At 34.7% G+C, this 27,937-nt stretch overlaps 1 protein-coding gene across 6 annotated transcripts in view; it reads left to right on the top strand.

Moving 5' to 3' along the window:
• UBE3A (ubiquitin protein ligase E3A) overlaps positions 1 to 27,937 on the top strand; it is a 92,607-nt gene that overhangs the window by 42,355 nt on the left and 22,315 nt on the right. For all 6 annotated transcript variants that reach the window (XM_030317575.1, XM_030317574.1, XM_030317573.1 and 3 more), the window contains 3 exons: positions 9,898 to 10,205; positions 16,738 to 17,987; positions 27,131 to 27,275. In XM_030317575.1, the coding sequence (XP_030173435.1) occupies positions 9,898 to 10,205; positions 16,738 to 17,987; positions 27,131 to 27,275 (1,703 nt within the window). The remainder of the gene's footprint in view (positions 1 to 9,897; positions 10,206 to 16,737; positions 17,988 to 27,130; positions 27,276 to 27,937) is intronic.

Here is a 27,937-nt window from a genome sequence, read left to right as displayed (position 1 = left end):
TACAGTGTTTTTGGTTGGCACTTATTTTTTTCAACACTTTGAATATATTATCCCACTTCTTTCTGGTCTTTCTGCAAGGTTTCTGCTGAGAAACCTGCTGATAGTCTTAGGATAGCTGCCTTTGTACATGACTAGTCATTTTTGTTTTGCTGTTTTCCAGATTCTCTCTGTCTCTGACTTCTGACAGAGATTATAGTGTGTTTTAGTAATCATCCTCTTTGGGTTCATTGTAGTTGGAGTCCTTCAAACCTCTTAAAATTAGATATCCATTTCCTTCCTTACATTTGGGAAGTGTTTGGCCATTACTTTTTCAGATAAGCTGTCTGCCACATTCTTTGTTCTCATGGAATTCCTCTAAGTGCAATATTAGTAGGGTTGGTGGTTGTCCTAGAAGTGTCTTGGGGTTTCTTCACTTTTCTTCCGTTTTAAAAATTGCCTCTGACTCAGTTAATTTCAAATGGCCTGACTTTGGGTTTATTTTCTTTCTTTTGTTTGATTAAGTCTATTGTTCCCTTGTGAATTTTCAGTTCAGTTATTGTATTCTTTTTATTTCTAGAATTTTTGGTTAGTTATTTTTTATATTTTTTGCTGATGAATTCTTTTTTTGTGTAGCATGGTGATTTCATCTAGTTGTTTTCCTTGTGTTCTCTTGTAACAAATGAGTTTCCCTAAGACAGTTATGTTGCATTTTTGCAGGTAATTCATAGATCTCTGCTTCTTTAAGGTCATTCTAGAGCTTGATTTTGTTCCTTTGATTGGAATTGGACTGTAATTTCTTGGTTTTTGGGGGGGGTACTTTGTGTAGTTTTTAATATGCATTTTAATTGTGGTGTGTGTGTGTGTGTGTGTGTGTGTGTGTGTGTGTGTAGATTTTGCCTCTGATAAAAACAACCACCTCTTCCAGTCTCTCTGAATTGGCTTCATTGAGGGGAAGACCTTCATTAGAGATTCTTGGTAACTCTAATACCTTTTATTGAGGTGTATCTTTTTCAGACTTACGCTTGTAATTTCCCAGTGAAAGGACTTAATTGGTTTCTTTTTCAAGAGCTTCAAGTACTCTAGTCCTGAAACAAACCAGTGTTTCTGTAGCCTCTAGGCATCCAGTATATGCTGGTTCCATCAGTGCTCCAAGTCTGGCCAATACAAAAAACTTGTCCCTTTGACAGCTCCTTTCACCCCAAAAAACAGGAATGTTGGACATAATTCCAATGGGTGAAGCTGCAGGTTGAGCTTTTCATCATGAGTATGAACTGTGCCATCTTGGGGAGGGATTGATACAGTTGAAATGAAAGTTTTTCTTACATATATCTGGCTCTTTTTGGCTTGGAGCTTGCTTGGGGTACTGCAACTTTCTAACTGGTTTCTAGAGGTCTCATAAAGGGTTTTTGGGACCATGTATATAAGTTAATGTTCCTGTGAGGGAATAAATTCTGGAGCTTCTTTTTCTCCATCTTGCAGACATCTCTCCTGGTTGGCTTTTTATCTTTGTTCAGATAAATTTACTATTTCTCCAATTCATTTGGTCGGAGGAAAATGCCAGAAGATTTATCACCTATACAAAGCTAACTTAGACATATTAGTAAATTATCTTTAGTATAAGTTCAAAGATCTGTTTCAGGATTTTCTCATTATAACACTGAAAAGTCTACTTGTTTCTCAACAGAATCTATAAAAGCTATTGTTTCTAATAACTCCAAGGTTTTAGTCAGCTCCCTAAACCCCTAAAAAGATGATTTTGTAAGAGTGATAAATATTCAGAATGTAAAATAACCCATTAACCAGATCTTTATCACAAAATTTGGGCATATGCCTGGTCCATGGTAGACACAGAAGTATGTTATCAACCAAGGAATGAATTTCTGTCTTGATTATATTCGAATTAGAAAGAAAAAAAATCAAGACTATATTTCATGATTGTCACAGATAATTGATAGAACCCTATACTAATGCCAACAAGTATTTTGTGTTTTTGTGTTTCTATCCTTTTAGGATCTTAATTAGAGGGAGGCAGATGGATTATAGTTCGTTTTTTGTTCATTACAACTTCACCATAAAATGTGATACTTTTTAAAAAACAGGTTAAAGGTAAATAAATATTTTGTTCTACAATTTTACTTCATGTTTAATGTATAACACACACTCTGGGCATTGAGATTATAAAGCTCAATAAAGTAATACTTGGGATTATATTATGTTGAGTTATCATAGTAAATATGCTGATTTATATTTATATTTTTCTCCTGAAAATATATCTTATTCTGTAGTTAATGGATTATTGGTAGGATATAGTGTAATAATGACTCAGAATTGTACGTTAGTCTTGAAATAATCTAACATTTCATGCAGTTCCATTGTAACAGACCAACCTTAAACCTAACAGTTATGTTACAGATGTTTTATGTCATCCAATTTTCTAAGGTGTAATACTACCTTGGATATCATTGTTCACTCTTCCAAATTTTTATGTTAATATAACTTTAGGGGAGGGGATGGAGTGTTTACAAAGCCAACATCCCAAAAGGAACAGAGAGACAACACTACTTTGAGAAATCAGTAAGCAAGTGTTTATTAGCTTTATAGATGAGCATACAAGCCTTTTTATCTCTGGCGTCTCGATTCCTCACATCTTCATTTAACTTCATCTTCAGTTAAAGTCACTCTGCTTACATTGACTTTTTTATCTTTGCCTTTTATCTTCTTTTATTATTTTAATACTCTATCATTCGCTTTTTTGTTTATAATATTTTTTTTAGAGAGATCGCAATAAGTGGAGGGGAAGGGTGGGAGAATCTGAAGCAGGTTCCACGCTCAGTGTAGCGCCCATTGCTGGCCTCCATACTCATCATGAATCTGGGATTATGACCTGAGCCGAAATCAAGAGTCAGATGCTTAACCGTCTGAGCCAACCAGACGTCCCTGTCTACCATTAGTTTTTATTTTACATGTCACAGTTACTATTTCTTTATGTTCTTACCATTTTTTAATTGATTCCAATCTTGTTTGTCAATTGTTCGTCAAACACATCTTCCCTTTCTGACAGTAGCAGTTTCTTGTGGTTTCATCTTTTTGTTCCTGTATTCATTACTTACTTTTCAGCTACCTGTTTAATATCTTTTTTTCAACTTTCATCTTCTTTATTGTTGGCCGTCATTTCAGTGATCCTAACCCCAGTGCTTTGCTATTGGTATAGGATATCTAAAAATACTTTCCTAATATTGTCTCCTTGACAAGTAAACTGAGTGCTATATGTATTTATGGTCATCTCATAGCTTTCTTTTATTATTATTATAGGGGGTTTTTGTTTGTTGAGTACTGGATTGATTCAAAACTAGCTTCAAAAGTCAGGAAAACATGGTATTAGTGCCATTGATGACACATTGGTTTTTCTCTTTTGGCCACTGATGGCTAAAATCATTTCCTCTGCCAGTTGACCTCTCAGAAGTTATAGTATGTATTGTAACAGTATTTTCCCCCAGTGTTTTATTTTGGAAACTTGGAAACATGCAGCAAAGTTGAAAGTGTTCTGCAATGGACACAATATGCCTGCCATCTAGATTTTACTATTAATACTTACCTTGTATTATCACATATCCATCCTTCTGTCCATCATTCCATCTTTATTTTTTCATGCATTTCAAAGTTAATTGCTGACCTCAGTGCCCTTCTCCCCAAGAGTGAAACTAATTTTTTAAAAGACTTCTGTCCAGTTTTTCTAGAGTAACTCTGGCCCTCTATATGTAATTTATTCCATAGGACATTTATTTGTAGAACTGTCTCACTGAGCCATGGAAGTAAAATAAATAAATAGAAAGTGTTGTCTGATTGATTGACTGATTTTTGAGAGAGAGAGACAGAGCACAAGTGGGGGAGGGACAGAGAGAGAGAGAGAGAGGGAGACTCAGAATCTGAAACACGCTCCAGGCTCTGACCTGTCAGCACAGAGCCTGACACAGGGCTCAAACCCATGAACTGTGAGATCACGAAGTTGGACTCTTCACCGACTGAGCCACCCAGGTGCCCCAATGTTGTCTATTTTAAATGCATATTTTCAGTTGTCTACTTTGAGAGCTTTCTCATCAGATCTCACTTGGCCCTCCTCCATTATTGACTCCATAAGAAAAGTCCATGAAATGTGAAAAAAATACAGAATATAGAAAGTAAGCCATATTTTTAACTTTTTGAGAAGCCCCCATACTGTTTTCCAGAGTGGCTGTACCAGTTTGCAATTCCCACCAGCAGTGCAAGAGGGTTCCCTTCTCCACAACACCTGTTGTTTCTTGTGTTGTTGATGTTAGCCATTCTGACACATGTGAGGCAGTGCCACATTTTAGTTTTGATTTGTATTTCCCTGATGATGAGTGATGTCGAACATCTTTTCCTGTGTCTGTGGACCACCTGGATGTCTTCCTTGGAAAATATCTATTCATGTCTTCTGTCCATTTTTAGATTGGATTATTGGGTTTTTTGATGTTTTATAAGTTCTTTATATATTTTGGATACTAACCTTTTATCAGATATGCCATTTGGAAATACCTTCTCCCATTCTGTAGGCTGCCTTTTAGTTTTGTTCGTTGTGTCCTTCACCATGCAGAGCTTTTATTTTGATGAAGCCCAAATAGTTTATTTTTGCTTTCGTTCCCTTGCCTCAGGAGACAGATCTAGAAAGAAGTTGCTACGACCAGTGTCAAAGAGGTTACTGTGTGTTCTCCTATAGGATTTTTATAGTTTCAATTGTACTACCAGGTATTGAACCAGGGAATGCAAAAACACTAATTCAAAGGGATACATGGCACCTTGATGTTTATAGCAGCATTATCTAAAAAGGAAAAATTATGGCAACAGCCCAGATATCTAACAACTGATGAATGCATAAGGAAGATGTGGCGTATATACACAATGGAATATTACTCAGCCATAAAAAGAATGAAATCTTGCCATTTGCAGCAACATTCATGGCGCTAGAGAGTATTATGCTAAGTGAAATAAGTCAGCTGGAGAAAGACAAAATACCATATGATTTCACTCATGTAGAATTAAGAAACAAACATGGGGGGGGAGGCATTGCAAGAGAGGAAAACCAAGAAACAGACTCTTCATTATAGAGAACAAACTGATGGTTACAAGAGGCGAGGTGGGTGGAGGGGATAGGTGGTCGGGATTTACAAGTGCACTTGTGATGAGCACCAAGTGTTATATGGAAGTATTGTACACTTGAAATTAATACTGCACTGTATGTTAACTAACTGGAATTTAAATAAAAACTTAAAAAAAATAAGCCCTAGCCCGTATTGTAGTTTTGATTATGAATAGCAGATAGGGGTCACTAGAGGGGTCTGGTTAAGGAAGGATCTCTCTTCGTTTCTTTCCTTTTTGTTATCTCCTTTTCTTCCTTTCTTTTTTTCTCTTCTCCTTCCATTTTCTCTCTTTCTCTCTCTTTTAATCATAGTTGGGGAAAAGTACGTATTTTGCTGCATTGATTTGTTGAGGGGAAAGAGTGAGCCGACCATGTGATGATAAGGAAATGTCACTGGAGAGCAAGGAACACAGACTCTAAATTAAGAGTTGGGAAATTTTTCTGTAAGGGGCCAGGTGGGTATTTATTTTAGGATTTACAAGCATACAATCTCTTTAAAACTACTCAACTCTGTTGTTGTAGTGCAAAACAGCCATAGACGATATATAAATTATTGAGCTTGGCTATGTTTTAATAAGACTTTATGGTTGTTTGTTTGTTGTTTTTTATGGCAGGCTAGATTTGGCCCACAAGCTATGATTTGGTGACTCCTACTGTATAGGGATTAACCTTGTACAAGTTACTTATAAAAATGTCATTATTAGTGTACACATTGCCAACATAGAAGTCTTTTTTAATGCTCTATTAGATGGGGATGCAGAATTGGACAGATATAATTCAGGGTGTCATTGGTGTGAGGAAAGAAGAAAAATGTTTAAAATGGTTGATTCCACTGATAACCTGGAGGTTCTGGCATGGCCTCCTTTCAGTCCTGTTTCAGCTGTGTAGCTGCTATTTGTATGTCCCGGGCAGAGAAGCAGACTGAATAGAGAGGGCTACGTTCCCTGTCTGGTATTAAATCTCCCTTAGTGGTATTTAAAACCCAAGTTTTTGAGTCAAGCCTGGGTTCAAATCTCTTATCAGATGTGTGACTTGTGATGTAACTGCTCTGAGCATCAGCAGAATGATAGTTTATCTAGCCAATTCATAAGCTTACGAGGATCTTAGTCATAACAATAATAGCAGCTAACACATGGCACTTACTATATCCCAGGCAGTGTTCTAACTATGTATATTAACTCATTAATTCTCTCACAGCCATGGTAATTGTATACTATCATTTTAATGATGAAGAAGCTGAGACACAGAAATGTTGTCAGTAAATCATTCAAGGCCACATAGTTAATAAGTGCCAGAGCCAACATGTGAGCTTGGGCAGTCTGGCTTCATAGTGCAAGCTCTTAACTGCTAGGCTTTACTGCCTTCTAAGGTGAGAACATCTGTAGCATATAGGTTTTCAAGAAATTGTAGATGTATTAACTTTACAGAATATTTTGGTATCTCTTCAAAAAACTAGTGTACTTATGAGATAGCAGGTATGCATAAATATGAGATTCAGATTTTGATTTTTTCAGGTTTTTTGCTTTTTTCAATTACATATTATTCCTGGGATTTTTCCCCCCATTAGAGTCATTAGTGCTACTATTCTTAAGAATTGTTTTGAAATGAATCCCTTTCTGTGAGGCAGTATAGTGGAAACGAGCCAGAAGACCCCTGACTCCTGTTTTTGTCCTGATGCTGCATTTTCCTTTGTGTGATCTTGGGTACATAATTTTACTCTTTTAATTGTCTTTTAGCTGTCAACTGAAGATAATCCTCAAAGTAATGGGATTCAAATGAGATAACCTATGCCAGAGTGCCTAGCAGTATGTCTAGTATGTTATCAGACACTCATCAAATACTAGTACCTTGTTCACCTACTACTACATAGAATAACCTAAACCTTAGTACTGAAGGGAATCTTAAGATGGGAGAACTGAGGCCCAGAGAACTACTCATTCAGAACTGTATAGGTAATTAGAGGCAAAAGGAGCTGTCACTTAATGTAGGTCTTCTAATTTCTCAGTCTTGTCCTATTTTTACTGTTCACACTCCTTTATGCATTACATACAGAAGCATTATGTAATATGGCTGAGTTTTGGGGGGACTTTTCTTCGAACAAAACATGACACTCTTATTAAGAAAAATAGTAAGAGTGTTTGGTATTTTGAATTTTGTAATTAACTACTAAAAAAATCATAGGGACAATTTAATAAATCTTGAGGCTCTTTAAATCATGTATATGAAGTTATAAAGCTGTTAACGTTTCCTCACTTGTATTTATTTTTAATATACAAGTAGCATGTTTATTATAGAAAAAATAAATTAGAAGCAAAGTATGGAAGAATTCAAAAAACCCATTCAGTCAACATCAGTTAGAGAAAATGACTGTTAACACTTTGAAATAAAAGTGGCCTCATCTTAAACTTAAAACTTTGTAACTGACTTTTGTCCATTAGTGATGAATGAAGAAGACTATTCCTTGCCAAATTCAGATCTTGGTAATTTCATTTATTCCATTATGTGAATTGTTGCAGTTCATTTAAGTAATCCCATATTATGTAAATGGGCATTTCATTTTTCCAAATTTCACAGAAACAATGCATTTTTGCACAGTTTTCCAGTTAATTTCACTTGATTTCTGATTTTTCATTTTTAACTTTGTGTTCAATAATTTTCCTCCAGAATAGAAATACATACCTATTTACATTTTCACTAGGGAAAGCTACTATATTTTGGGAGATGATGGTATAAATCTTCTTGAGGCTATATTTCTCTTTACATGTCACTTTAATATTTTGCATAGTGACATATCTGGCATAATCTTTAATTTTCAAAAGTTGGATTGTTTGTAGCTACATCTAAAATAACTAAGTGCTGCTGATGGAAATTTTAAGTGTGTGTTTTACGTTTGTCTTCTTTCTCTGTATGCATTAATTTGCATGGCACATTTAAAAAATAGATGCATCAAAATGAGTGTTTTTGAGTTACAGTTGACCCTTGAACAACATAGGTTTGAACTGCATTCACTTACATGAGGGTTTTTTTAAACTCACATATTGATAAATCCACTAGAGTACTATAAATGTATTCTTACGATTTTCTTAATATTTTATTTTCTCTAGCTTACATTAATGTAAAAATATATAATACATGTAACATACAAAATATGTGTTAATCACTTCTTTATATTATTGGTAAGGCTTCTGGTCAATAGTAGGCTGTTTGTAGTTAAGTTATGAGAGCATCTAAAGTTACTTGCAGATTTTAACTCTGCAAAGTGTTTGCACTGCTAATGCCAACATTGTTCAAGAGTTAATTGTGCTAGTCTTTGTCACTTAGTTTAGGGACAAAGTCCTACTTTTGAGACAGAATTGGACTTAATTAGTATGTCCCTTATCTACTGTTCATTTGCCTTGTTCAGTTTCTCATGATGAACAAGAGGTATCTCACAATTAACAAAATGTGAACCCTACTGTCCTTTGCCATTTAGTCTTACATGTTAGTAAGGTAATTGTAGGAACATTTTGAGAGTTAGGTAATTTCTTTTTTTTATGGTTTTGATTACTTGTAGTTTTTATTCCCATGCATGTGAATTTGAGACCAAAAGGAATAGCTATAAATTCTGTTTCTTTGGATCTAGACTGCTTTCCTTAAATTATGGTAATCTCACATCATCAGACAGTACAAGCATAGATCTTAGAGTTGAATAAACCATAGAGATAGATATTGTAGTCCAACTCCTTGCTTGATGAAATAATCTCTTCCTCAGTATCTTTGGAAGCTCTGCTGGAACAGCCAGTTAAGAATGTTAATCTACATACTTTAACTTCACAAGTAAATGAAACATAAAATTTTGCCCTACGGGAACAAAAATATTCTAGGTTTCTGTGACATGGGATTAATGAGCAAGTTCAAGGACATGTTTTGGGTTCAGGATTGTATGCTCAGAATCATTTTCTTGCAGTATAACACAGTTTTGGCTATTTCATTTATAGGTTATTTTTAAATCCCTCATATGGTAGATAATTGGAGGAAAAAACTTTTTTGTTCCAGATAGAAGTTCTTTGTTAACTATTAATCAAGTATTTATAAATTATTAAAATAGTAATTATATAAAGGAAAGCTGGATTGATACTTTTAACTAGACTCTTATTTTCTTAATGTCAGTTGTTTAAAGTGATAAAATACAAAACTCTTGGCCATAAACCTTCTGATTTTCATCTGTTGTGCTAAACAGTTTAAGCACATATACCATCGAATAAAGTCCCCCCCACACACTTTTTTAAGCCAAAGAAAAGCATAATCTATTAAAACAATGATTTTGATAAATATTGCTGTTCTTTTTTTTTTTAATTTTTTTTAATGTTTATTCATTTTTGAGAGACACAGAGACAGAGTGTGAATGGGGGAAGGGCAGAGAGAGAGAGAGGGAGACACAGAATCCGAAGCAGGCTCCAGGCTCTGAGCTGTCCGCACAGAACCCGACGTGGGGCTCGAACCCACGAACCGTGAGATCCTCACCTGAGCCAAAGTCAGATGCTTAACCAACTGAGCCACCCAGGTGTCCCTGCTGTTCTTTATCATAGTATCTTAGCATTTATCTAGTTAAAAGTTTTATTTATGTAAATAGTGGATCTTCATTTTCTAAACCTCATCTTAATTTGCCAGTTTTTTACTTCAGTGCTTGACTAACTTGCCTTGCCTTATGATCTGTTGAGCTTTTTACATGAGAGCTATACTAATCTTAATCACTGTGCTCATTGTTTGAATGTTTGCTACAGGAAGCGAGCAGCTGCAAAGCATCTAATAGAACGCTACTACCACCAGTTAACTGAGGGCTGTGGAAATGAGGCCTGCACGAATGAGTTTTGTGCTTCCTGTCCAACTTTTCTTCGTATGGATAACAATGCAGCAGCTATTAAAGCCCTCGAGCTTTATAAGATTAATGCAAAACTCTGTGATCCTCATCCCTCCAAGAAAGGAGCAAGCTCAGCTTACCTTGAAAACTCGAAAGGTGCCCCTAACAACTCCTGCTCTGACATAAAAATGAACAAGAAGGAAGGACAAGGAGCAAGAGATGATTTTAGAGGTAAGATGTTCTATTTTGGGGAACTTTTGACTGAAAAACCAGATTGGAGATTTAAATAATTTGTGAGGTTCTTACTTGTTTTGTCTAATTGTGTGACATTAAGACGTATTAGTATAGTGGTATTTATTTACCACTGTATATATATATTTATTGTGGCAAAGGACAAAGTAATAATTGAACTAATTATTTGACTGCATTTTATAGTTCTAATGGTCTCTAATGAGAAGCAGATTAAATTCCAAAAGTTTCTTTAATAGATTGATTGGAATTTTGAACATTTTTCCTAAGTACTAGTCTCCTAAACTAGGCTATAGAATCTAATGAAGTTATCAAATAGCTGGACTGATTATCTGGAATGAATTGTGGAACCTGAGCACTATTAGGTGAAAGAAGCAGAAAGAAGTGGTGGCAGTCTTTTCCATTTCTGAGGGCACAGCAAAATTTTGTAGCCGTTACTTGAGAAATAATTCAGTTTTTCTTTCTAATATTCTTCCCATATCCTGCTCAGCTTCTTCTCGGGATTTGGTACACTCATGCTGCCAAGAATCATCACCTACTTATTAATGGCAGTCTTTACCCAAGCCTTTGTTTTCTAAATGATCCTGTATTCCAAAATTGTTTAAAGAAAATTTTTTTTTAACCTTCAAATCCAAGCTTTCTTTTCCTCAGTGAAGATAATCAATGTTAGTAACAAAGTAGTTGAATTTCTAAATAACTGACAGTGTGCATAATACCTACCAGAGGTATTTTTAAAAAGGAAGCTTTTTGTTTAAGACATGTGTAAGTTGGAGAACACCTCAAAAGTTTTCAGTAACATGATTTGAATGCAAGTTTAATTTTAATTGGTGATACGGAATTGTATTATATCTTTTATTCTAATTTCATAGTATAACTAATTTCATAACTTGATACCACTTTATTGCTCCTAAATGCATGGTTCTGTTACATGAATTAGCTCACACAGTGTGAATAAGTAGGTGAATGTTGTCAGTGTGTACAATGTGGAAGTTGCATTGACTCCATTATACCCATTTCCCCATTTAGAAAAAAAAATTTTTTTAATGTTTATTTTTGAGAGAGAGAGAGAGCAAGTGAGCACAGGTCGGGGAGGAACAGAGAGAGAGGGAGACACAGAATCCAAAGCAGGCTCTAGGCCCTGAGCTGTCAGCACAGAGCCCAACATGGAGCTCGAACGCATGAACCACGAGATCATGACCTGACCCCAAGTCGGACACTTAACTGACTGAGCCACCCAGACCCCCCATACCCATTTGCCCATTAAGTGTGCACCACAGAGTAGCAATTACTAAATGTAAATGTGCTGGTGCAGTTGAATACAGCTAGCCATGGGGATTATGGTACAGGGCAGATGGACACATCTTTTTGGCTATGTGCTTCATTGTAGGTGTTATTGAATGTTTATTCCTGTTTTTGCTCGTCTATGTAATTTATCAATTCCTTGTACTTTCTCCCAATACGTTACTCTCTCTGCTGCTCCTCCCTTTTTTCTGCAACTTTCTATATTTCCTACAATATTTTTTCTACGAGGAATTACAAATGCATTAACTACACTAGTACTTTTTATTGTTAATTATATTTGTTAGTTCTATACATATTTAGTAGTTTGCCCCAAACTCTGTTTTTGTATAAAAATTTTCTTAAGTATAAAATTTTACAGAATGTATTTTCAGGAACACACATCTATTTATTACAAAATATACTGGTATACCCTATGGGAATGTTCTTTCATTTAACATTTTCTTAGTAGAGCATCTCTTTTTAAACATTGTGAATGCTTGTATCTCTAATTATAATTTTTTTAACTAATTTATGTCTGAAAAACTCAGTTCACTTTAAAAATTTTTTTTAATTTTTAATTTTTTTAAACGTTTATTTTTGAGAGAGAAAGAGTACAAACGGGAGGGATAGAGAAAGGGAGACACAGAATCTGAAGCAAGCTCCAGGCTCTGAGCTGTCATCACAGAGCCCGATGAGGGGGCTCAAACCCAGGATCACGAGATCCTGACCTGAGCTGAAAAGTCAGACACTTAACCAACTGAGCCACAGGTGTCCCCTCAGTTCAACATTTTAAATTTTTTTTTTTCAACGTTTATTTATTTTTGGGACAGAGAGAGACAGAGCATGAACGGGGGAGGGGCAGAGAGAGAGGGAGACACAGAATCGGAAACAGGCTCCAGGCTCTGAGCCATCAGCCCAGAGCCCGACGCGGGGCTCGAACTCACGGACCGCGAGATCGTGACCTGGCTGAAGTCGGACGCTTAACCGACTGCGCCACCCAGGCGCCCCTCAGTTCAACATTTTAAACAAAACTCTGTGTAGGGAAATTGATACATTTTATATTATACATTATATAGAATTAGTAGAATGTCTGATTCACTTGAAGATGTTCTGAACAGCATGTCAACAAAAAGGGTGTGTGGGTCTAGAATGTTGCTGTCCCTTAAGATAGTTCATGTTACTGCATGCAAAACAACACTTTGTTAATAAGTTTATGATTTGATGAATAGGAAGCAGAGTTTTTAGGTCCTAGCAAGGTAGTTATAATAGGTATTCTGTTTTGGTTACATTTTAGGAAATTAGGGGTTTTGTTTTGTCTTGTAAGATGTTAAATTTTGTTTCCAATGGAAATAATGGGAAATAAGCTTCCAGTTAACAGTTTCATACTTTTCAGGAAGAGATTACTGATGTTAAGCAGAATTCCCCACTATCTGAAAATAGAGCATTCTTATGAAACCTTTCATGAGCCAAAATGGCATATAATAAGTGAAAAAGTGATTATCATTAGTTTCTATAGAAAAAATTTTGAGGTTCTCTTACCCAAAAAATAACCTCTCTCTTAACACAAAATAACACAAACTCTTTTTTTTGCTTTTTAACTTTCTTTGTATAAACAAAGTAGCCTAATGGAAACTTTCGAAAAGTACTCCTGTGTATCCTGGAACAAACCTGAGGATTAACTCTTAAAGAGTTAAAACCCATAAAGGAAACTATAGGTGTATTAGTATATCTACTACTAAAAATTAGGAGATTTTTGTTGTACTCACAGTGTGAGTTAATCATAGCTGCCCCTATTTATCAGGAAAATTAGCCATCAGAAGTTCACCAGTGGACTTCCACTTAGGTAATTGGCAGACCTGTGTCACATGCTATTCTCCAGATATAAATGAAGATTGGAATACTAAGTGTTTAGTTTTTACAGTTTCTGTTATGACAGCATGTTTAGAGAAGACCACAGTTTCAGAAGATCACCTTTTATTTATTTATTTATTTTTAATTTTTTTTTCAACGTTTATTTATTTTTGGGACAGAGAGAGACAGAGCATGAACGGGGGAGGGGCAGAGAGAGAGGGAGACACAGAATTGGAAACAGGCTCCAGGCTCTGAGCCATCAGCCCAGAGCCTGACGCGGGGCTCGAACTCCCAGACCGCGAGATCGTGACCTGGCTGAAGTCGGACGCTTAACCGACTGCGCCACCCAGGCGCCCCGAAGATCACCTTTTAGATACAGAATGATTAATAATTCTAATTTGGAGTTAGAAATAATCTCAGTAGAAAATTTAAGTTAACGGGGCACCTGGGTGGCTCAGTCGGTTGGGCGTCCGACTTCGGCTCAGGTCATGATCTCACGGTCCGTGAGTTCGAGCCCCGCGTCGGGCTCTGTGCTGACAACTCAGAGCCTGGAGCCTGCTTCCGATTCTGTGTCTCCCTCCCTCTCTGGCCCTCTCCCATTCATGCTCTGTCTCTGTCTCAAAAATAAATAAACATTAAAAAAAAAATTTAAAAAAAGAAAATTTAAGTTGACATATTCATGTAAACTAAACTAGTATAACTCAGGGCACAAAACTCTTGGGTGTACTATCCAGCATTGAATGACATCTTTATAATCAGTTGAGAATGACGTACACTAGTCAGTCATTAATAGTTTCATATCCTTTTAGTAATTGGTTAGCCTTACCTGTCTACCAACATTTGAGTATTTTAAATAATACCAGACATGTGATAGTCATTAGGGATCACAAAAACACATTTATACACCCAGATAACATGAAGCTTTCAAGCTTTTGAGTTATCTTTGCCCAGAGAGTTCATTCTTCCTTTAGCTATTACAACAGGTCATAGAGTTGATTTTTAAAGTGAAATTTATTTATCTAATGTTTAAAGGATATTTCCACCTCTTTTATTAATGAAGTTGTTTGTAGGATCAGAATATTTTTATTTCCTTATTTTTATTTGTAATACAAGTCATTTGTGTTCTTGTTTGACCTTTAAAAAACAATTTATTGTTATCCCCAGTTAACCTGATATTCATGCAAGTCATAAGTGAAAAAATAGTGTTGTCAAGGTAGATTTCTCAGCTTTGGTAAGGTGCAATTTTGTGATTATTTAGCCTATCTCAGATTATAAGTGAGAAAATGAAGTGTGGGTTTTTTTGTTTTTTTTTTGCTTTTGTTTTGATGGTAGATCATGAGAATTGAGTACATTTATAGCTAAGCTAATTTTAATTTTTAAAATGTTTTTTTTTCCTTTTTTAAATTGAAATTCATGGTAAGTACCAGGGAGTTCTATTATTTGATGTGTTGAATCTGCGAGTTGTCAATTGTCTAATATCCCCAAGCGTTGAGATGGAGTTGAATGGAATGTTTTACATGGTTCCTCTTAATCACTGCACTCAGTGCTGTGAAAAAGTCAAGCATTGTGAAAGCTCAGATTAAACTGCATGAAATAAATTAACATTTAAATAGATGACAACTTGGAATTTTAGAAAAGAGCATGTTAATATTCTTTTTTGTGTGTTTGAGTAAACAAAGCATAAGAGAGGGAACACACTTGGAGTTTTTCTTTGTTGTTCTAATGTGTTTCATCCATTGGGGTTCCCTTTTAATTAAGCTTATGCATTCTATAATCTCCAGACTTATTCTCCATTCCTCTCAAGGGGATATATGTATAGATTTAATTTTTGTTGGTGAAGAGAATGAGAGCTATATGTTTATCTGGTTTTGTCTGAAAGAGAATAATGGCAAATATAAAAATATTTGAAAAGGTGATAATGGAGGTCTAAGTTACTATTTAGAGACAGATGTGAGAGGAAGTAAGATGCATGCCAGCAAACTGCTACAGACTTTCACCACAGCAGTAGTCCCTGTCTCCAGAGATTTTTATCTCCAAAATCCTTGAAATGTTCTTTTTGTTTCTTCTGTGATTTCATTTGAATTTCAACTTATTAACATTACTGTAATTCTGAAAATGTGTAATAAATTGATATTTGGTCTGGCTTTTCCTTGCCTCCTGTCATTTTTGCCTCTTATAGGGTTATTTCTTAATGGGGGAGGATGGATATAATAGAAAAACATACTAAAACTACCTTGGATTTAAGTACTACAGACAGCAAAAACAATGGTATCTAAGTGCAAAAGCAGCTTATCTTCCTTATAAAATTTTTATATATACAAGAAAAGTACCAAGAAAGATTAAGCTTAATTTAGAGGGACAGTCATTACTGGTGTTTTAAAGACTCTGAAGGCAAGATGGAAAAAGCTGAAAAGCTTCTTTCTGTATTAAGTAAGGATCAACTAGACTGCAATATTAAGTAGATACTAGAAAGAGCACTAGCTTATTAAACAATGTGGAAATTTATTTCTAGCTCATCTGACAGCCATGATATTCTAGGTTGGCAAAATTCTGCTTCACACAGTCATTCAGAAATGCAGCTGTAGTGACATTATTACTTTTAACACATAGCTTCCAGAGCATTCTGGGAGCATCGCCCCATTACCCAGAAGGAAAAGCCTTGGCCTGACCCTGTAACTATTTCCTGTTACTCTGTAAGGTTTGTTGCAACCTGATTCCTGGCTGCAGATGGCAGTGTTTGTCAACTTCAGGTTTTATGAGAAACGTGTATTAATTCTTGTCAATCACCCACAGAATAACCACCCTGCAAAAAAACTAAAAATGAAGACTCCAAAGGAACCAGTTTGATTTTCAGATAATACAAAAGTAAGACAAGGGTGGTTTATCAAAGAGAATACTAAAGGAACCTTTCTTGCCTTCTCAGTCTTTTGAGAACAGAGTAGTGAAATAAGGAAGAAACCTCTCAGAAGAACAGTGTTTCTTCTCTAAAGTGAGGTTGTTTTTTTTTGTTTTTTTGTTTTTTTTTCTAAAGTGAGGTTGTAAAGAGGTGTGATGAGTCAAATCACATGATGGCTTGGTTCACATATTTACAAATTAAAGCTGTAGTCTACTGTGATTATGAAAAGAGTTTAAACTCATTAAATGCTGTATATTAATGAAAGAATGTAAAAGAATGGGTGAGGTTGTTTCTGTTATTTCATGGAAAGAAACATAAAATATATTTTGTTGAATCTAAGTATTAGATACATTTTAAAAGAGCTGTACATCATAAATGGTATTGAGTACAAAATGTTTTGGCTATTTTACTTTTCACTAGAACTTATTAAGACAAAGTAAACATACTTAAAAAATAAATGTTCTCCTTTTTTCTTTAATTTTCTAGATGTGACTTACCTAACAGAAGATACGGTATATGAAATTCTTGAATTATGTAGAGAGAGAGAGGATTATTCCCCTTTAATCCGTGTTATTGGAAGAGTTTTTTCTAGTGCTGAGGCATTGGTACAGAGCTTTCGGAAAGTCAAGCAACACACCAAGGAAGAACTGAAATCTCTTCAAGGAAAGGATGAAGACAAAGATGAGGATGAAAAGGAAAAAGCTGCATGTTCTGCTGCTGCTGCTATGGAAGAAGATTCAGAAGCATCTTCTTCAAGGATAAGTGATAGTTCACAAGGAGATAACAACTTACAAAAATTAGGCCCTGATGATGTGTCTGTGGATATTGAGGCCATTAGAAGGGTCTACACCAGATTACTCTCTAATGAAAAAATAGAAACTGCTTTTCTCAATGCACTTGTATATTTGTCACCTAATGTGGAATGTGACTTGACATATCACAATGTATACTCTCGAGATCCTAATTATCTGAATTTATTCATTATTGTAATGGAGAATAGAAATCTCCACAGTCCTGAATATCTGGAAATGGCTTTGCCATTATTTTGCAAAGCAATGAGTAAGCTACCCCTTGCAGCCCAAGGAAAATTGGTTAGACTGTGGTCTAAATACAGTGCAGACCAGATTCGCAGAATGATGGAAACATTTCAGCAACTTATTACTTACAAGGTCATAAGCAATGAATTTAACAGTCGCAATCTAGTGAATGATGATGATGCTATTGTTGCTGCTTCAAAGTGCTTGAAAATGGTTTACTATGCAAATGTAGTGGGTGGGGAAGTGGACACAAATCATAATGAAGAAGATGATGAAGAGCCCATCCCTGAGTCAAGTGAATTGACACTTCAGGAGCTTTTGGGAGAGGAAAGAAGAAACAAGAAAGGTCCTCGAGTGGACCCACTGGAAACTGAACTTGGTGTTAAAACTCTGGACTGTCGAAAACCACTTATCCCTTTTGAAGAGTTTATTAATGAACCACTGAATGATGTTCTAGAAATGGATAAAGACTATACTTTTTTCAAAGTAGAAACAGAGAACAAATTCTCTTTCATGACATGTCCCTTTATATTGAATGCTGTCACAAAGAATTTGGGATTATATTATGACAATAGAATTCGCATGTACAGTGAACGAAGAATCACTGTTCTCTACAGCTTAGTTCAAGGACAGCAGTTGAATCCATATTTGAGACTCAAAGTCAGACGTGACCATATCATAGATGATGCACTTGTCCGGGTAAGTTGGGCTAATGCTTAAAAATTAGTACTAGAATACATACCTAATGCTGGGGAGATTGTAATACAGTTCAGTGAATTCATTTTATAAGTGACTCTGAAAAAGAATGTATTACATGGCTTAGGAACACATGGACATTTTGTATTATAAATGTAAATATTATACTTTTGTTGTTCCTGTCCAAATTTATAAATGCGTCCCACAAACTATTGGTTGTCTTAAATAATGGTCACTCTGTCTTTGAAAAAGATTTTCTAAATATCGACAACTAACCCCAAAAGTTTTTTCTCTATTCAGAAGACAAGTGGATGTTGGGAAGAGACTAGAACACAAGAACAAGGGGAATGTGGAGACAGTAATAAGTATGAATGTCAAGCCTTAACTGGGAAGAGTGGTACAATAAAATCATACCATAGAATAATAAGTGGTATTCAAAAATTCACAAACTCTAAACGTAAAGTTTAGAGTTGGGTTATTGTGAAGTTGAAGTGATCTAGACACTTTAGCATGCGTTGCTGGTAAGAGTTCCTGCTGGGTCACTCATAATGCCCCTGAATGGCACTGCCTGATTGTGGTATTTTCTTAACCACTTAAATAATCTGTATGAACTACTCTGGGTCTTGGAGTTTGTTGGAACTTCTAGGAAAACAGCAGCTATTCCAGGATTTCTTGAAATTAATGGTGCCTTGTTTCATAAACCCAACCCAGGGAGATTGAGCTAGGAGAATATTGGGAATACAAGTACCCACCTTCTAACTTCCTGTATCTCCAGATTGTTGCCTTTTGTTCATTCCTTCCCGCAGCAGAAAATAAGAATTTTACTGCCCCCATTTAAGTAAGAGTGCAGGCCTGTTCAGAAGACAGAAACCAGTTGCCAATCATGTACCAAAATTTACATTTGCCATAGGGTGCTTTATTGCAGGATTTTATTGTATTCAGAATATTAGATACACCCATCATTACTAGTTCTTTTTTTTAACCACTTTAAGTAAAATTTGATGCCAGCTAAAATTAAGATGCAGTAAACCTTCCATACTAGTGGAAGATAAACCATGACACAACTAGGAAATTGTGGTATTTATTTTAAAATATATTTTAGCTTTAGAATTGGTTTGTCTAAATCTGAATATTCATAAAACTTAACCAGTGGAAAAAGTTGTTTGACACCTCAGAAACTTAAAAGTTTTCGAGATTTTTATGCCTCTTTTGTTTGTTAATTGGTTTTTTAAAACATCAAATATATTTCTAGTATTGAAGAAAAGTTCTACACTATTTAAACAACTCAAGCAGTTTTTCAACAGCGGCAGAAAGAGGCATTAATTGTTTGGAGTAATTATTGTTGCTTGCTTTCTGATGCTCTTTTTATTTTACTCCTGTAGTTTTGAGCTACATAAATAATTAATATACTTAACAACTCATCATCAGGCAGCCAGCAACTTTACATAATTTAGCAGAAAGTAGGGTATCTTACAAAAGCGTGAGTGATGTTTTGTGAAAAGGATATTGAAGTCTTCTATGAATTTCGATTGTTAGAGCAGAACTGCATATCCCAAAACAACACATTTTATGTTTGGCTTCTTGAGTTGGGATTCTTTCATCTATTTCCAGCAAAAGCTGTGCCTGGCTTTTAAAAAGCAGTGAAATCACTCTGTATAAGATTCAATCCAGAATTTAAAAAAAAATGTTGTCCACCTTCCTTATCTGCCTTCTGCTAAGAAATCTACCCAACTTTATTTTCCTTCCCCCGCCTTGTTTCCCACCACCACCCCCTTAGTAAAGCAAGGCTAAGAATCAACGAAAGTTTAAGTACTTGTTGTATACTTACTTTATTCTATCATCTAGAACTTTGAGGAAACAATCATGTTGGTTTATAAGGCCTTTTTTAAAGCAGATGTTAGGATAAAATTAACTGAACTTTTTAATTATGCTAAGAAATTGGGTTTTTTTAGTGAGTTCTGCTTCATTATACCAAACCTGAATATTATAATTTGACCAGTTATAAATTAGGATTCACTAGATAATACCTGTACTTAAATTACCAGTCCACAAAAGCAGTTTAATTTAGAAATCTTCTGTGTGAGGCATTTTGCTAAGCAGTAAAGATGTAAAGATGAATCATGACCACCGAGAAGCTTCTTAGGGGCTCTAAATATTCATACTAAGCAGATTTTACTCTTCTTCCCTTTTTTCTTTTGCTTTCTTTTTTAATAACAATATGAAGGGCCAGAAAAATAAAATCATCAAAATAGCCTTGTGAGTCAGTCAATTGATGCTCTATTTTTTAAAAAATATTCATAGAATGTGTGATTATGATAAAAATTATAGTATTTTAGTAGCAAAAAGTAAAAGGTTTACAACAAAAAGTAGTTTAAGGACATCCTCTCAGCTGAACTCCCAAAAGTACTGATGGGTTTTAACATCTTATTCTTCAAGGATCTACTTTGCTTTTTTAAAGCTTCATTCTTTCTTCTATATCAGTTTGACAGACAAAATAAACCTATTGACCACTTTCTTATGGCCTGCTAATTTAGGGTCAGGAAAAGAAGAGGAAATGAGAAACTTTGTGGTGAGCTCAATATTAATAATTAAATAATTAAGGTTATAGGATTGTAGGCTTTAAGAGCTAAAAGGAGGCTTGGAGTTCATCTCCTTAGTATACAAATGAGACCCAGAAAATAGTGACTACATATATGACAGTCTTGAGTATGTTTTCTGTTAGGTCCTATTTTTCAGTTAATTGTCAGGCTGACTGTCATGGAGGAAAAGGGAGGGGTAGTACCTTCAGTTGATAATTTCAGATTTTTTTTAAATGAAAAATATGTTTGCCACCTTCTCATACCATGTAATTCAGACCAGACTAGCAGATTATTTCCTAATTGGAGTTTTTTCTAGAGGAACTATCTTTGGTGACAGCTGAATTAGTGTTTACAGTTATTTTATTGAACCTTAAATGCTGTTGATTATAGGACCCACTATTACTACTAAAAAAGAAAGACTGCCAGTTAGTTGTGAGATGCTACCAGTTGTATGGTATATCCATAATTTCAGAGATGTTAAAGTGCAAAAACAGAAAAATGAATTTTAGAATCAGTGAAATATGGTAAAATATTAACTGCCTTTTCATAGGTAGGTATCTCAGAATCATTTAAGAACTACTCCCATACCTGTAAGTTGCTGGAATGTTTCCCCCAGGGCTTACTTTCACTATTTTTTATTGTTTCTTAGAAAATAAGACAGTGATGGTTATGAGCTCATTTGAATTAAAACAATTCTAACATAAGGTTTTTATAGTATTTTACTCAAAACATTTGTGTATTTGTGTATTCTTTTAAAAGTAGATATTTTGTCACTTTTCTTAGACCAAGCATTCCCAAAGGAAAAGGATATAAAATTTTATTCATACTTTTTATCTTAGATTGTGTTAGGAGAGTACGAGTATCATGGAAGACAGTATTGCCATCTATGACATACCCTGAACTGCCTTCACATCAGAATGGGAAATTTGTTTAAAAGAAAAATTTCAAGGTTTTACCCTCTAGAGATTCAGATTAGGAAGTCTGGTGTGGAGCCTAGAAATCTATATTTCTGGTCATGTCCGCAGATACTCCCATAAAGCCAGTCTACAAACCAGTATTTGGGAAGATAGCAACTAGTACGGTTTATATATACATATTTATTGAGGCCATTTTTATATACAAGTACATACTGGGAAAACTGGCAGTCTTTGAAAAGGTGGTGAAAATAGCAGGTGTAGAAATAGGATTGACAGTGGTCTGAGACTTGGTTCAGATTAGGTTCTTGGTTCTGGGAATCCTAGAATTTTGAGTGGGGATCTAAAGACTGAAAGGAATGGCTGAGTAGAACTGGATAGGAAAGTCCAAAACTGTGAACTGGAACAGGTAAAGATGATAAGCACAAATGAAAAGCCCCCTACTACCAATTAGTTCTGCTCAGTCCCCTGTAAAAAAATCATTCATTTTTTCTGGGCTCTAACAGTACTATCTGACCCAGCCCCCAGTATTTTCCTTGACACACACCCTTAGTTATTTAAATAAAACCTGATTCTTTTATTTAACAATTGATCTACAGTGCTTTAAGAATCAGATTATCTTCTGTTCTGAGTATGATTAATTTTATCTTGTACATTCACTTTATTGTGCTTAATGCAATGATGATTATTGTTTCTTAAGATTTATTCTAAAGGAAATTAACTTCATGTCTGATTTATGTACTCAAAGGAGATTAGGAGAATGAAGCAGATCTACATAGATTCTCTGCATCATATAATAATCTAAAAAAATGAAATTTGTGAAACTCCTTACTGTTACATGTGAGAAAAATGAATCTCAGATTCTGGCCTGTATAAATTAATGGCAGGATTGGAACTGTTAGAACTCAGGGTTCCTGGTCTCACAAGCAGATATGATTAAATGATTTGGCTGTTACCGAACATCTAAACTTTATGTGAAAAAAAGTAAAAAAAAAAAAAAAAAAAAAAAAAACACTTTATCTGTTCATAGATAAATGAAAAAATTAAATATACTTAAATAATCTAAAGATCTTGCTCCAGTCAGTAGTTTAAAGGTGTAAACAAACTGTTTAACCATAGAGTCTAATAAGTTGACTGAAGTTGTTTTAAGCCAGCCATTCTTAGAGAACATAGGCATTCTTAAGAATTAGGTCTATTTTATGTGAATACTACTTAAATATCCATACCATTAAGGAATTTTTTCAACTATGGGTAAAGATAACTTTGTCATGAATAATAATAGCCCAGAATACTGTAAGATTTTAAAGGATAGGGTTTTCCTTTTAACGCTTTTGCATCTGGCAAGTATGATATTTTTATATTAAGATGTCATCCTACCTAGGTATTCTGGGAATGCTTTGATACCAGATCAATTTTTTTAAAAAATGATCTCTCTAGGATTTCATCATCATGGCCAATTAAAAGTTCAGAAATTGAAAATCGTTTTATCCAACAATTGATGAAATCAAGAGTCTTAGTAAGAAGAGGAAGTCATATAAGGAAGAGGTAGATGTTATTACATCCAGTCTGTTGTGTATTTTAACCCAGTAATCTGCATTTTGCCAGTCTTCATATTAAATTAATACAAAATATACCCTACTTTAAGAAAACCTATATATAAAACTACAAGTCTGTATACTAAATGATTTCAATTCAAGGATGCATACAAATACTCCTTTTCAGAATGTTCACTGACCTAGTCTTTCAATTTCCAAGTATCCTGTATTCAAGACAGCTTTTGATTTTCATAATTCTGTTTTAAATGCTATGTATTTATTACAGAAAGTTGTATACCTTTACAATTCAGTTCTGAAATCATTCTCTGATTGAACAGTGGGTCAGAAGTGGTTGTGTTTAAGAAAAATAAAAATGTAGCCCCTTAATGGCCTTTGTCAAATGGTAACTGGCAAATTTTATGCTATAATTAAAAGTAAACATTGTTTTTAAAGGTAGACTGCCCATGTATACATAAATGATAAAGTATTTTACAGAACCACTTAATATATACCTAGGTATATATTAAGTATATAGTATATTTAAATATATATATTAAGTATAGAACATAGGTAATGGAAATTTTTGCCTGCAGAGTTCAGTTGCCATCTATTTTTCAAATCATTCTTTTTACATATTTACATGTGACTACATCCTGATTCTGAAATACATGTTTATTGTAAAAACTAATTGAAAATACAGAAAACATGAAGAAAATAAAAGTCACTTACAATTCCAAAAAAGATTATTGCTAGTTATTGAAGAGAGGCAGGAAGGCATAATAGTTAAGAGCTTCCTTCTGGATTAGAATCTGTTCTATTTACTAACACTAAAAGCAAGTTATTGAACCTCTCATGACTTTGGAGACTTCATCTGTAAAATGGGATTGATAATATTACTGGCCTCATAAGATTGTTGTGAAAATGCAGTGAATTGATATATGTAAAGTGCTGAGAATAGTGCCCTGGCACATAAGTGCTATATATTATTCTTGTGTTGTTACTGAAATATTTTTGTTCTGTAATATCTGGGTTGTTAGGTTTTCAGGCATGCCTGAAAGAATTTTTAGTACAAATAAAAGTAACAATAACAAAAGCGTTGTTGTACAGGGAATTCATCTAGTGCTTCACATATATTAATTTTTTATTATATCATTTTCATTTTATAGATGAAACTAAAGCAAAGAAAGAAAGCTATATGTTTACAATTATAATTATAAAATATTATATTGAATTATTTTGGCACTCAGGGTGGAGAGCGCTGTGGAGATTGATGGAGACAGACAGACATTTAATATTTTATAAGAATGAAGTTAGGGGCTCCTGGGTGGCTCAGTTGGTTGAGCATCTGACTCTTGATTTCAGCTCAGGTCATGTTCCCAGGGTTGTGGGATTGAGCCCCGTGTTGGGCTCTGCACTGAGTGTGGAACCTTCTTAAGATTCTCTTTCCCTCCATGTGCCCCTCTCCCCTGCTCACTTGTTCTCTTTCACTCTAGAAAAAAAAAAAAAAAAAAAAAAAAGGTATTAGGAACATCTTTTTAAAAAAAAAAAGGAATGAAGATAAATTTGTTTCAGTGTCCTATGAGGTGTCTTAGTTGGAACTAAGACTACAACACATGGCCTCTGAATCCTGTAGAATCGACACCGAATCCTTTAAAAGATATCAATCACATTGATAATGGAGTCAGCTCTCATTTGTGAATGTTAATAAAGAGGACTATAGGAAGTATGATTTAAATAGCAGATAATCAGTTTTTTCACCTCAGAATGCATTATACTTTTGATATAAGCAGATTTGTCTTTGTGTTATAAGGGCATATATATAAACATTGACTTATATTCCTTTGACACCTAGGCAGGTGGGAACTGGAAGAAGGAAACTAGGAATGCGTTCCATGGCAATATAGGATGTTGGCGTGATGGGTAAACCACATTGGAGCTGATAATTCTAATTTAGTTCTCAGCATTCTTTATTTTCTGTGGCTTGAAGCAGGTTTCCAACTGGAACTATTTTTCCCCAAGGTTCTTTCAAACTTGGGACTAGGCTATAAAATCAAATTATGAATCTTATGTTCAAAGATCAAAGTTGTTTTAAAAGGTTGCAACATGATGTGTTATCTTAGTAATATTGTCTGCTCTAGAACTCTTCTGTATATTTTTATTAAGCCTTCACATCTTTGCAGTATGAAGAGTACTATCCCTTTTTTTTCTCTGCAGATGAGGAAACAGGCTTACTTGAGTCGCTTGCTAAAATTTAAAGTTTAAAAGTTAAGTGATAGTTGGAACAACTACAGAGTATTTATTCTGTCTCAATTCACAACACTCTGTCACAAAAATAAATTATCTTTAAAAACTTGGCATAAATTTTTTTTTTTGGTAAATATTAAAGACCATTGTTACACAGGACATTTCTTAAAGCTAAAGATTCTAAATTCACAGACTCCAAAAGTTGAAGATATCTAGATTATTTCAGCCTTTGTTCTTAAAACTTTTTTGACTGTATTCCCAAGTAGGAAAGTGATACTTGTCGTAGCATAGGTACATACATGTATGTGTATCTGTCTATACTTATAGTTGAAACAAAAGTTTCACAAAATCGTTGATGCCATTACTATGTGGAACACATTCTCTTTCCTCCCGTTGTTGGTTTTAAACCACTAAATGAATTGGGCTGCCCACTAATGAGTGGCAGTTGACAGTTTGAAAAACATGGATCTAGGACAACTGTCCGGGTTCATGAATTTGAGATTTTCTTTTTCTTTTTTTTTTTTTTTTTTTAATTTTTTTTTCAATGTTTATTTATTTTTGGCACAGAGAGAGACAGAGCATGAACGGGGGAGGGGCAGAGAGAGAGGGAGACACAGAATCGGAAACAGGCTCCAGGCTCTGAGCCATCAGCCCAGAGCCTGACGTGGGGCTCGAACTCACGGACCGCGAGATCATGACCTGGCTGAAGTCGGACGCTTAACCGACTGCGCCACCCAGGCGCCCCAAGAGATTTATTTTTCTATAGACCTACTAGAATGTCCAAACCAGTACTGTTACCTAAAGTAATTGCTTGAGGACTATAGTACAGTTGTTTTGATGATGTTTGCATTGCTCAAAACCATTTTTAAAATTATAATTGCAATGGTTGGAATAACTTGAACACTCGTAAATACTCTGTTTTGGCAAATTTCAAATTTTTTAACCGCCAGAAGGCATTTTAAGTCTATTTAGCAAATAAAGCGGGTGATCAGTCAGGCATGCTATTAGTAAATTTCAAATACATTAAAAACTGGAAGTATAAATAGTTCACATTAGTATTTAGTGTGTATTTTCTGATTAATCTCTTAATGACTGAGATCACTTACTGTGTATTATTCTATAGATTCAAAAAAGTATCCAGTAAAGATTTATAGTTGAAAAATGTAACTGTTAGTAAGAAATTAAGAGTAAGGATGTAAGCAAGCGTAAATCTCATCTGCTTTCAAAAAAAAGTATATATAAGATGTCTTAGGTTCCATCAAGACGTGGCAGTTTGTATTAAGTGCTATAAGAGACCATAAGCTGCTCCCTATTTACCCAATGTTTCTTCTCTTAATTGAAAGTATTTTATTCATGGCTTAATAGATAACAAAACTTAATTCCTTAGTTTCTATTCTATTAAACATAAAGACTTACTAGCAAACAAACTTGAAGTCAAACTTCTGTACTCTGTTGTTTTTGCTGAAATGATTTAGTTTGAGTAGTCACTTATGTATTTGGCTGTGTTGACTTCTTTCCATGTCCTAACCTTTAGAGCCCAGGTTTGTTATACAGAAGTAACAGAAAATCTAATTTTAATTTTCTACTATATGTTAATTTCATGACAAATCAATAGTTAGAAAGTAACTCTTTTATTATTCTATGCCGATTTCTTTTCTATCCTATTTTTCCATTATCTGTGAGACTGAATCTTTGCCTTTACTGGCTTTTTACTGGTTTGCTTCCTGTTTCCATTTAAAACAAACCAAAAGTCAGTATCTTTTATTTGCTCCATAGCCTGAATCCTTGTTTTTATTTTTTCTACTTATTTTTATTTTGCTTTCATCCTTAAACTGGCAGTCACCTTCTTTTCACTTTATCTTTTCACTCACTAGCTAGAGATGATCGCTATGGAAAATCCTGCAGACTTGAAGAAACAGTTGTATGTGGAATTTGAAGGAGAACAAGGAGTTGATGAGGGAGGTGTTTCCAAAGAATTTTTTCAGCTGGTTGTGGAGGAAATCTTCAATCCAGATATTGGTAAATATTTTAGTGATGTGATCATGATGTCATATCTTTTTGATTTAAGGGTTTGTTTACCTAGGTTTATAAATATTCTCAGTTACAAAGAGTAAACAGTAGGTTTCAGTATAGATTTCCTAGAGTCACAGAAAATGACTGAATTTGGGTTTAGGGGAGTGATGTGCATCACGCATTTATTCAAGTTCTTATTTAGATTACTTAGCCAAATATTTTACTGTAGGAAATTGTCTTTTAGGTAAGTCAAATTGAAAACCCTTTAGAATGGTACATTAGAACAATTGAAGGATTTCTTTGCTCTTTTTATTCGAAAACATTCTTCAGACTCACGGCATTTCTGAAATGAGAGTTTCATACAACAATTGTCTGAAGAATGTTGAGAATGTCTCACAAGTGTATCATGCTCAAAGTTTGGAAACCCTGACTGGTATCAAATTAATTAGGTTTATTTACTACAGGATTTCAGGAGGCTTAATATTATGCTTTCCCAAACTTTTTGAACTTCAGAAGCCTTTTTCCACCCCACCTTTAATAACATTTGTCTCTCAGAAGTGTTTTTTCATTGAACAGTTTGGGAAAAACTGATCTACATATCTCAGTCTGAAAGTTGAAGGATTTGAATTTTACTGGTAGACAAGTAGGCACAGTGGAAGTGGTAAAAG

Source organism: Lynx canadensis, chromosome B3 (assembly GCF_007474595.2).
Source record: "Lynx canadensis isolate LIC74 chromosome B3, mLynCan4.pri.v2, whole genome shotgun sequence".
Taxonomy (NCBI): Eukaryota; Metazoa; Chordata; class Mammalia; order Carnivora; family Felidae; genus Lynx; species Lynx canadensis.
Note: the sequence above shows the minus strand (reverse complement) of the source record. Positions and strands in the feature narration are given on the sequence as shown.